Genomic DNA, 12,385 nt, shown 5'->3' with positions numbered 1-12,385 from the left:
AACTTTGGATGCATGGACACGACTGCTAGAGGCCCTCCACACCCTGCACCCTGGATAAGACTCTGTGTGTGTGTGTGTGTGTGTGTGTGTGTGTGTGTGTGTGTGTGTGTGTGTGTGTGTGTGTGTGTGTGTGTGTGTGTGTGTGTGTGTGTGTGTGTGTGTGTGTGTGTGTGTGTGTGTGTGCATGTGTGTACTGTATGTGTATGTGCGTGTGTTTGTGTGTGTATGTGCGTGTGTTTGTGTGTGTGTACTGAATGTGTATGTGCGTGTGTTTGTGTGTGTGTGTACTGTGTGTGTGTGCGTGTGTGTGCGTGCTTGCGTTTGCACATGTGCGGATGCATATCTGTGAATGCGTGCATGTGCAAGTTTTTTGGCTGGTCTTGGTCTCTCCTGTAGGGGCTGTGGGTGTGTGTACATGGTTACTCCAGCACTGTAGAACCTTGCACTGGCCAGATAAGACTATTTGAATAACACTGGTCCAGGTTCAGCTGTTGTCTGCAGGGAGAGTCTACTCCCTGACAGCTCATGATCTCAGACCTGCCAGAGTGCTCTCAAGGAGAGTGAGAGAGAAACGTGCACTGACACACAGTCAGAGGGTAGAAAATACCTTACACAGGCATCTTCCAAATTATTGCCTGAATCAAGAATGGTGATACATTAGGTATTTGCCTACATACTATGGCAAAGGGCTCATTGTACAGTATGTGGATAGCTTATTGAGGAAATCCATGTCTGTATCCTCAGTTTCTCACCAGGGGTGCATTAACTAGAAACAAAAAGGAAGCAAATGGCTGAAATGGGATGGGACTAACATGAACTTGTTTTCCTTTGCAAAGCATTGTGCTATGGTGTGAACTAATGAATGCACCCCATATATTTGCGAGCATCCTGACACATGCATGTGGGTATTAACATGATATTAAGGGTGTGTGTGTGTGCGTAGTATACATGTGGTGTGTGTGTTGATGCATGCATTCATGTGTCTTTGTGAGCGTTTGTGAATATGTGTGTTTGTGTGTTTACAGTGTCAACCCATTCCTCCATAAACAGCAACTCTCCACAGGGCAGTGCTGTAAATAAGAGTCCAGGGACCAGTAATCCAGCTAGTATACAGCACTGGGGACTAGCCGAGACTCTGCTAAGAGCCTGGAGCTATCACAAGACCTCCTCACAAACACCTTCAGAAAAGCAGGGGGGTAGATAATGTGTTGTTAATGTGGTGCTAATGTTGTGTCTACTGGTCCAATGCTGGTAAAAGATACACACGGCCATGTTAGGGAGCAGAACTTACCACAACCCAGAGAGAGAAGGAGGGCGGTCAGCAGAGCCTGCAGTCCACAGGCAGGGACCGCTGCACCCAGCATCCTGGACCTGAGAGAGAGAGAGAGAGAGAGAGAGAGAGAGAGAGAGAGAGAGAGAGAGAGAGAGAGAGAGAGAGAGAGAGAGAGAGAGAGAGAGAGAGAGAGAGAGAGAGAGAGAGAGAGAGAGAGAGCTCAGACAAAAGATGTGTCTTGATTTATCTATAGTCTATAGTGATTTCCTCTTAGATAAGCCAGCTGCAAAGTCAAAATTGTCTATATTATACAAATTAAATGAAGGTCAGTGTGGTCAGGGTTATGGTTAGGTTTAAAATCTGATTTCATGACTTTGTGGCTGTGCCAGCTATGTGACCACTTCTGCAGAGCTGCCTCCAGAACAACATTCATGACGTAAAAACGCTAACCTGCTCCACAGACAGCCCTTGTAGTGACAAATCAAACAGGAGTTATCTCATGTTACATCAGAGGACACTGATAATGTTGCTCACTTTACAATCTCCCTTCAATCAAAGACTAAGCTGTACCTAGAACAGCCCAGGGCGTAAGCCACAACCCAATTTGATTGACAATCAGGTGTGTGTGTTGATGCATGCATTCATGTGTCTATGTGAGCGTTTGTGAATATGTGTGCTTGTGTGTTTAGAAGTCCAGGGACCAGTAAGCCAGTAACCCATCAGCTTCCTCTGTTTACTCTACCAAAGGGAGAGATGTTTACATCAAAATGTCTGAGCACCACAACACAACATGCAAATACAACACCTTTGAAGCCTCTGTTCCCATGGTAATTGTTACACATTGCATGTTTGACATTTTCACTCGTGAGTGTAGAGGCAGCTGGTGTGTGAGAAAGAGCCTGGTGTTTGTATTAGTTAATTGGAATATTCACCTTTTCCGTTTCGTTGGGAAGGTGAAAAAAAGCCTTCCTTACCACAAAAGGAGTGATTTTCTTTGTTTCATTCCTTTCTTTTTTCACTCATTTTACAATACCAATACAAACACATTTGATAATGAATAAAAGTGAGGTCCTAATCATCTCAAACTCTCTAGAAGAATCATTAACTTCTTATGGCTGCAGGGGCAGTATTGAGTAGCTTGAGTGAAAGGTGCCCAGAGGTGCCCAGAGTAAACGGCCTGCTCCCCAGTCTCAGTTGCTAATATATGCATATTATTATTAATATTGGATATAAAACACTCTGAAGTTTCTAAAACTGTTTGAATGATGTCTGTGAGTATAACAGAACTCATATGGCAGGCAAAAACCTGAGAAGAAATCCAAACAGGAAGTGAGAAATCTGAGGTTGGTGGATTTTAAAACCAGGACCAATTGAATTCACATTGGGACATGAATGAAGTCTTTAGAAACTTGAATGAAGATTCTACTGTGTTGTGGGACTGAATAAGAGCTGAATGAGTCAGCTTACTGGCAGAGAGTCATTTCCTGGTCACGTGCATTCCACATTTTTTATTTATTTTTTATTTTTTTTATTTCACCTTTTATTTAACCAGGTAGGCAAGTTGAGAACAAGTTCTCATTTACAATTGCGACCTGGCCAAGATAAAGCAAAGCAGTTTGACAGATACAACGACACAGAGTTACACATGGAGTAAAACAAACATACAGTCAATAATACAGTATTAACAAGTCTATATACAATGTGAGCAAATTAGGTGAGAAGGGAGGTAAAGGCAAAAAAGGCCATGGTGGCAAAGTAAATACAATATAGCAAGTAAAACACTGGAATGGTAGTTTTGCAATGGAAGAATGTGCAAAGTAGAAATAAAAATAATGGGGTGCAAAGGAGCAAAATTAATTAATTAATTAAATACAGTTGGGAAAGAGGTAGTTGTTTGGGCTAAATTATAGGTGGGCTATGTACAGGTGCAGTAATCTGTGAACTGCTCTGACAGTTGGTGCTTAAAGCTAGTGAGGGAGATAAGTGTTTCCAGTTTCAGAGATTTTTGTAGCTCGTTCCAGTCATTGGCAGCAGAGAACTGGAAGGAGAGGCAGGAAGAATTGGTTTTGGGGGTGACTAGAGAGATATACCTGCTGGAGCGTGTGCTACAGGTGGGAGATGCTATGGTGACCAGCGAGCTGAGATAAGGGGGGACTTTACCTAGCAGGGTCTTGTAGATGACATGGAGCCAGTGGGTTTGGCGACGAGTATGAAGCGAGGGCCAGCCAACGAGAGCGTACAGGTCGCAATGGTGGGTAGTATATGGGGCTTTGGTGACAAAACGGATTGCACTGTGATAGACTGTATCCAATTTGTTGAGTAGGGTATTGGAGACTATTTTGTAAATGACATCGCCAAAGTCGAGAATTGGTAGGATGGTCAGTTTTACAAGGGTATGTTTGGCAGCATGAGTGAAGGATGCTTTGTTGCGAAATAGGAAGCCAATTCTAGATTTAACTTTGGATTGGAGATGTTTGATATGGGTCTGGAAGGAGAGTTTACAGTCTAACCAGATACCTAAGTATTTGTAGTTGTCCACGTATTCTAAGTCAGAACGTAACGCGCCAATGTAAACTCAGATTTTTTTATATGAACTTTATCAAACAAAACACACATGTATTGTGTAACATGAAGTCCTATGAGTGTCATCTGATGAAGATCATCAAAGGTTAGTGATTAATTTGATCTCTATTTGTGCTTTTTGTGACTCCTATCTTTGGCTGGAAAATGGCTGTGTTTATTCTGTGGCTTGGTGGTGACCTTACATAATCATTTGTGGTGCTTTCGTTGTAAAGCATATTTGAAAGCGGACACTGTGGTGGGATTAACAACAAGATTACCTTTAAAACGGTATCAGATTACTGGTATGTTTGAGGAATTTTTATTATGAGATTTCTGTTGTTTTGAATTTGGCGCCCTGCACTTTCAATGGCTGTTGTCATATCCTCCCGTTGACGGGATTGCATCCATAAGAAGTTTTAAAGCAGACAGTGAAAATCCAGTGGATAAAATGCCTTCAATTCAATAAAATTCCATACAACTTCATCAATCCCATCAGGTGCAATACATAGAGAATTGTCCGAGCACATGCACACAATTACAGCATAAAGAGAAAAGCAGAATTTGCAACTAGGTACAGTATAGTATATACACTATTAGCCTGGATCAACTAAACTATACACTGACCTGTCTGTTGCTACAGTATAACTAAATGTTAACACCAGTCCAGACCAGACCAAATCAGTCCAGAGAGTAGGGTCCAGTGTGGGTTGAGGGTGAACTGAGTCCCAGTGAGAGAGGTCAGCCCCTAGCGTGAGGACAGAGAGACCCTGTGTATAAGTAATGAATGTTATGTGGCAGTTCTGGAGATAAGGTGTTCAGCCCGGTGCCGCGGCTAGGCAGCCAAGGGGCGAAATCCGAGGAGAGGGTACCACAGATACCCAGAGTCCATTACAGTCGCTCTATTCACTCAGACTGTTTTAAAGGCAAACTAGGACAAACGCCAGCCACAAACAGCCCAGCCAGGCTGTTCTCTATGGGAGGAATATACACTACCAGTCAAAAGTTTGGACACACCTTGTCACGCCCTGACCTTAGAGATCCTTTTAATTCTCTATTTGGTAAAGTTGTGGCGAAATCTGCACAGAGCCTTCACCGTGCACTGCCACTTTAAGAGCGCATGAGCAGTAAGGAAGAAGGAAATAAAGAGAGCTCATTCAGCTCTTTGGGGAGGAGCTCTTGGGTGGCGTGACAGTTTGATTGTGTGTGCTGTGCTGCAGAAGTTTTGTTTGTTTTTAGCGTGTGTAGTTTATAAAGTATTTAACTCAATCATCGGTGTGATCACTCTAGATCGTGGTTGTTTTTGTTTGGGACCGCGCCCGTTATGGATCGCATGGATTAGTAGCAACATTGTTGCGAAACTTTAACATACAAACCAACAAACCATCGGACAGTCAGACAGCACGCCTGAAGACCACAGCTAAGATTTATCTTTTTCTCTTTCTCTTCCCTCTCGTTCTAGTGCTAAACCCTGCAACAGACTCTCTATTTTTCCAATGCACTTCCCATTGAGCTGGATTATTATTGCCCTGCCAGAAGTATTTGGATGGACATTTTAGTTAAAAGGGAGGTTGCTTGCAAGTTGTGTATTGTTATGTGAACTGTATTTAGGTGAGGTGTACTAATGACATGTGGCCGAGAAGACTGTGGACATTTGTAAGGCCTTTGTTGTGTCGATGAACACCCCCCCCCATTCATACCCTCTGCACTCATCTACTAGAAAATAATACAAATGATTGCAAATCCTCTGTTGATGACTGGGTTCGTTCTTGTATGAAGTTGCTGTTGAATTGCTCTGCCATTATTAGTATTAGTATTATTGTATGAGGTATTCTTGTTGGGGTTACCCCTGTGCTGTGATGTGGGTTTTATATGGTGTGTATTCTCTCTTCTCTCCACTGGCTATCTGGTAAACAGGCTACACTCTAGGCAGTCTCTTCTGCTGATGTGTGTGGGTCTGGTAGTGGTACTCTCTCTATTCTACTATTTTCCTTTCGAACAAAATCTTTCTTTACCCCTCTCTAAATACCGCTCCAGAATTGGCGCCCGAAGAGGGACTTGAACCCTGGACCCTCAGATAAATACCGCTACAAAGTCAGGGTGTGACTAGGGTGGGCAATCTATGTTTTCTATTTCTTTGTTGGCCTGGTATGGTTCCCAATCAGAGGCAACCGTCTATCGTTGTCTTTGATTGGGGATCATATTTAGGCAGCCTTTTTCCACCCACCTTGTGGGATCTTGTTTTTGTGTAGCTGCCTGTGAGCAGCCCAGAACTTCACATTTAGTTTCCTTCTGTATTATCTTTGGTGAGTTGCATATTTATTAAACATGTGGGACTCTAAGTACGATCGTGACACACCTACTCATTCAAGGGTTTTTCTTTATTTTGACTATTTTCTACATTGTAGAATAATAGTGAGGACATCAAAACTATTTAATAATACATGTGGAGTCATGTAGTAACCAAAAAATAAACCACTACTAAAGGACACCAATAATAATAAGAGACTTGCTTGGGCCAAGAAACACAAGCAGTGGAAATCTGCCCTTTTGTCTGATAAATCCAAATTTGAGAGTTTTGGTTTCAACCTCTGTGTCTTTGTGTCTCTGTGTCTGTTCAGAATAGGTGAACAAATTATCTCTGCATGTGTGGTTCCCACCGTGAAGCATGGAGGAGGAGGTGTGATGGTGTGGGGATGTTTTGCTGGTGACACTCTCAGTGATTTATTTAGAATTCAAGGCACACTTAACCAGCATTGCTACCACAGCATTCTGCAGCGATACGCCATCCCATCTGGTTTGTGCTGAGTGGTATTATCATTTGTTTTTCAACAGGACAATGACCCAATACACACCTCCAGGATGTGTAAGGGCTATTTGACCAACGAGAGTGATGGAGTGCTGCATCAGATTACCTGGCCTCCACAATCACCTGACCTCAACCCAATTGAGATGGTTTGGGATGAGTTGGACTGCAGAGTGAAGGAAAAGCAGCCAACAAGTGCTCAGCATAGGTGGGAACTGCTTCAAGACTGTTGGAAAAGCATTCCTCATGAAGCTGGTTGAGAGAATGCCAAGAGTGTGTCATCAAGGCAACGGGTGGCTACTTTGAAGAATATAAAATATAATTTGATTTGTTTAACACTTTTTTGGTTACTACCTGATTCCATGTGTATTATTTCAAAGTTTTGATGTCTTCACTATTATTCTACTATGTAGAAATAGTAAAAATAAAGAAAAACCCTTGAATGTGTAGGTTTGTCAACTTTTGACTGGTACTGTATATACACAATAAAATACAAACACAGTAATGAGAAATACAAATAAAACATCACAAATCACCAAGGAAAACAGTTACATTTCTCCACAAACTAAGTCTCCAATCAATACATGAAATTGTTGGAATGACACCAGAAATAATATATGAATTTTGTTCCAGCAATATCATCAAACATCAAAACTAAAAGCAGATTTACCTCGCTCGGTGGAGACCCTAGGAACCTCAGAGTTAACCAATCCTGTTAACGGATTAGACAACTCAGGTGTGTGTACTTCAACAGCAAAATTAGATAAGACAGACGTTTATGAAGTAGGGCCTCTAGAGAGGAGGCTCCCTCTCTCCTCTCCTCTCTTTATCTATCTACTCTACTCCCTCCTTTTCCTTGTGAGGAGAACTCCAGGTTAATTGACAGGGCCTTTCAGCAGTGTGGCGTTAATGTGGCATAGCCTCCTCCTACCACCCTTCCCTCCATCCCTTCACCCCAATAGCCCATCTGTTCATTGCGTCTTTCATGTCAGTGTGACCAATCCCTCATATTGTAGGCTCCAAGGGCACACTGCTGCATACACACTGAGAAACACTCATGCAAACACTCAGAGGGTCAAATGTCAATTACAGCTCCGCTATTCGCTCAGACTGACTCAAAGGCAAACAAGGACAAACCCCAGCCACAGAAAGCCCAGCCAGGTTGTACTATATGGGAGAAATATGTGCCTGTGTGACTCAGTTGTTAGAGTGTGGCACTTGCAATGCCAGGGTTGTGGGTTTGATCCCCACAAGGGACCCTTATGAAAATGTATACACTCACTACTGTAAGTCACTGTGGATAAGAGTTTCTGTCTGATACATGACTAAAATGTAAATGAATACAGCTGGGCACACCTTATCCCTCCTACATATTACTACAGATCAACGCTTCAATGCTGCCCAAATGACGATGTGATATTATACTACCGGTAGGAATTTTTCCCCACCATGTTACCTGACCTGGGAAAACTCCTGCCTGTAGTTATTACCTATGAGTATTTCCTGGTTAGACAAATCATGTGCTCTAATTATCAGACTCCTTAATACCATGCAAGGGTCAAGGCAAGAATGCTAAGTGATTTCCTTGCTAACGAAGTCTAGAAAGTATCCTATTCCCTTTCTAGACTGTTTTTATGTCCAAAAGCTTTTCATGACACACAGACCCACTTCAATCCCAGACCAATAGTCTCTTCTGAGCTCCATGGCCCTCTCTCCACATCATCAATATGGATAAAGACCTGTATTCCTGTGTGTATTTCTGTGTGTTCAATAGGGCTAAGTCACAACACTATGTCTGCTCTAACTTTGCCACTATCTTTAGCCTTTTTCTTCGCATCACTCTCCCTTCCTTCCTTCCTTCCTTCCTTCCTTCCTTCCTTCCTTCCTTCCTTCCTTCCTTCCTTCCTTCCTTCCTCCCTCTCGGTCTCTCTTCTCAGCAGTTCTTTATTCGTGCCTTCGACCTCTACGATTCCCGCCTGTAACCTCCATCACTGCCTTCATCGACCTTCGACCTCTACTCTGCCAGCCTGTAACCTCCATCACTGCCTTCATCGACCTTCGACCTCTACGCTGCCAGCATGTAACCTCCATCACTGCTTACATCGACTTTCAACCTCTACACTGCCAGCCTGTAACCTCTTTCATCACAGCTTGAAGACTCAGGAGTCTATCTGTTAATTGTATCTGCGAGTTGGAGCCATACTGTTTTCTACCGGCCCTCCGCGAGTAGGGGACAGCCGCCAAGCTGTGAGTGTCCTTTCAAATACCCACTCTCTATGCTCTATCACCACGACGCCCACATCAACCTGCTGCTATTTACACAGCTGCATACATTTCACACACTCACATACACACAACCCAAGCATGCACAAAAGTACACAGGAGCACACACACACACACACAGAAACCTGTACACACAGCCACACACAGCCAGAAAGTATACATAAAGTATTGTGACTCTGATACTCCTGTACCTATCATAACTTGTGACGGATTAGACATACAGTAATTACGGCGTTAGCGTTGTGTGGTAACAGAGAGACCAGAACAGGTGTCTACTGTCCTGTACCACACACTGAGACAATGCTCCATACTGAGAAGTATGAGAGGAGTCACTGGGAGCCTCACTGTATCCCTCCACAGCCTACACAGCTGCTTCATCCCAGCTGGTGGGGACCTCTGCTCAGCCTGTCAGACTTGACTGCTCCGCCCATGCTGTCACACCCATATGGGAGGGAGGGAGGGGTTTTTGTGCTGTTACCACCTGTCAGGAGCTCATGCTGTCACACCCATATGGGAGGGAGGGGGGTTTGTGCTGTTACCACCTGTCAGGAGCTCATGCTGTCACACCCATATGGGAGGGAGGGGGGTTGTGCTGTTACCACCTGTCAGGCGCTCATGCTGTCACACCCATATGGGAGGGAGGGAGGGGTTTTTGTGCTGTTACCACCTGTCAGGAGCTCATGCTGTCACACCCATATGGGAGGGAGGGGGGGTTTGTGCTGTTACCACCTGTCAGGAGCTCATGCTGTCACACCCATATGGGAGGGGGTTTTTGTGCTGTTACCACCTGTCAGGAGCTCATCCTGTCACACCCATATGGGAGGGAGGGGGGGGGGTTGTGCTGTTACCACCTGTCAGGAGCTCATGCTGTTACACCCATATGGGAGGGAGGGGGGTTTGTGCTGTTACCACCTGTCAGGAGCTCATGCTGTCACACCCATATGGGAGGGGGTTTTGTGCTGTTACCACCTGTCAGGAGCTCATCCTGTCACACCCATATGGGAGGGAGGGGGGTTGTGCTGTTACCACCTGTCAGGAGCTCATGCTGTTACACCCATATGGGAGGGAGGGGGGGGGTTTGTGCTGTTACCACCTGTCAGGAGCTCATGCTGTCACACCCATATGGGAGGGAGGGGTTTTTGTGCTGTTACCACCTGTCAGGAGCTCATCCTGTCACACCCATATGGGAGGGAGGGGGGGTTGTGCTGTTGCCACCTGTCAGGAGCTCATGCTGTCACACCCATATGGGAGGGAGGGTTTTTTTTTGTGCTGTTACCACCTGTCAGGAGCTCATGCTGTCCCTCTACAGAGAATATTTCTACCCTTCTCTCTGTCAAAGTTCTTTCTGTCTTCCAAAAAGTTTCTCTATCATTCTTTCTGCTCACTCTCTCCTCTCTTTATGTCTTCTCCCTCCTTTCTGCCATTCTAAACCTCCATGGAGTCTGACTCTCCCTCTCTCTGTCTGCTCCATGGAGTCTGACTCTCCCTCTCTCCTCTGCTCCCTCCATGGAGCCTGGCTCTCCCTCTCTATGTCTGCTCCATGGAGTCTGACTCTCTGTATCCTCTGCTCCCTCCATGGAGCCTGGCTCTCCCTCTCTATGTCTGCTCCATGGAGTCTGACTCTCTGTCTCCTCTGCTCCCTCCATGGAGCCTGGCTCTCCCTCTGCTCCCAGCATGGAGTCTGATTCTCCCTCTCTGTTTGCTCCATGGAGTCTGACTCTCCCTCTTTCTTCTTCTCCCTCCATGGAGTCTGACTCTCTCTGTCTCCTCTGCTCCCTCCATGGAGCCTGGCTCTCCCTCTGCTCCCAGCATGGAGTCTGATTCTCCCTCTCTGTTTGCTCCATGGAGTCTGACTCTCCCTCTTTCTTCTTCTGCCTCCATGGAGTCTGACTCTCTCTGTATCCTCTGCTCCCTCCATGGAGTCTGACTCCCTCTCTCCTCTGCTCCCTCCATGGAGTCTGACTCTCTCTCTCTGTCTGCTCCTTGTATGGAGTATGGCTCTCTCCCTCTCAGTCTGCTCCATGGAGTCTGACTCTCCCTCTCTCCTCTTCTCCCTCCATGGAGTCTGACTCTCCCTCTCTCCTCTTCTCCCTCCATGGAGTCTGACTCTCCCTCTGTCTGCTCCCAGCATGGAGTCTGACTCTCCCTCTGTCTGCTCCCAGCATGGAGTCTGACTCTCCCTCTGTCTGCTCCCAGCATGGAGTCTGGCTCTCTCCCTCTCTCCTCTGCTCCCTGCATGGAGTCTGGCTCTCTCTGTCTCTCTGTCTGCTCCATGGTGTCTGGCTCTCTCTGTCTCTCTGTCTGCTCCATGGTGTCTGGCTCTCTCTGTCTCTCTGTCTGCTCCATGGAGTCTGGCTCTCTCTGTCTCTCTGTCTGCTCCATGGTGTCTGGCTCTCTCTGTCTGCTCCATGGAGTCTGACTCTCCCTCTCTCTGTCTGCTCCTTTCTTTCTTCCTTTCTTTCTTTCTTTCTTTCCTTCCATGTATTATTAACCATACTCATTAATCACTCACTCCCCGTCACTCGATCAGCTCTCACTGCCATTGTCCCTACAGCAGTTGGTCAGTCAGTCACAACACAACACTCAAACACACATTTGTTTTACTATCCATGTGGGGAACCAATAATTGATTCCTTAACTCCGAACCCTAAGCCCAATCCCTAACCATAACCCTAATCCGTACTGTAACCCTAACCCTAAACCTAACCCCTAAGCCAAAAATAGACTTTTGCCTTGTGGGTACTGGCAAATTTTCCTTATTTTACTGTCCTATACACAAACACACACACACACAAGCACACACAGCTATTTCCACTTGGGAGCCTCATCAACAGAGACATTTATCCTTCCAGGAACCATGTTGCTGAACTTCCATATTGTATAGTAAACATTTGCATGACAAAGTTGATATTTTATGAGCTGCTTCTCCCTCCTCTGTTAGTTCCTTGTGTTTTCCTTGGTGAGTTTTTGTTCTGATGCTTCGTGATAAAAGCATCCGGATGAAAACAAAGCTGAGACCGGAGCACTAAAAGCAAACTTATAAAACCTGAATGAGGAGAGAACACAAGTTATCCAATGGGAAGAAAGGATAGCATGCGTTGTCTGGGACACAACAAACACATTGTCTGTCTGTGGCGCAGTAGAATCAGATGACCCATTATCATTCCATGTGTTTGAGCACTGACTCCAGCTAGCTACCATCCACACAAAGTGTGGGGAAAAGCTGGGGCTTTAGACATTCATTTTTAGCACACTCCGCCAATCCTGATGTTCTAGCCGTGTCTGAATCCTGGCTTCTACTTTTAAAGATCCATCTCTCCAGAAATAAGTCCCTCAGTGTTCTCGCTTGTTATAGACCCCCCTCAGCTCCCAGATGTGCCCTGGACACCATATGTGAATGGATTGCTCCCCATCTATCGTCAGAGTTCGTACTGCTAGGTGACCTAATTTGGGATATGCTTTTC

At 45.2% G+C, this 12,385-nt stretch overlaps 1 protein-coding gene across 1 annotated transcript in view; it reads right to left on the bottom strand.

Moving 5' to 3' along the window:
• ncanb (neurocan b) overlaps positions 1–12,385 on the bottom strand; it is a 342,495-nt gene that overhangs the window by 280,161 nt on the left and 49,949 nt on the right. Inside the window, exon 2 of the mRNA XM_052475091.1 lies at positions 1,292–1,371. Coding sequence (XP_052331051.1) covers positions 1,292–1,364 — 73 coding nt within the window. The 5' untranslated portion in view covers positions 1,365–1,371. The remainder of the gene's footprint in view (positions 1–1,291; positions 1,372–12,385) is intronic.

This window comes from Oncorhynchus keta, chromosome 22 (genome assembly GCF_023373465.1).
Source record: "Oncorhynchus keta strain PuntledgeMale-10-30-2019 chromosome 22, Oket_V2, whole genome shotgun sequence".
NCBI classification, from domain to species: Eukaryota; Metazoa; Chordata; class Actinopteri; order Salmoniformes; family Salmonidae; genus Oncorhynchus; species Oncorhynchus keta.
Note: the sequence above shows the minus strand (reverse complement) of the source record. Positions and strands in the feature narration are given on the sequence as shown.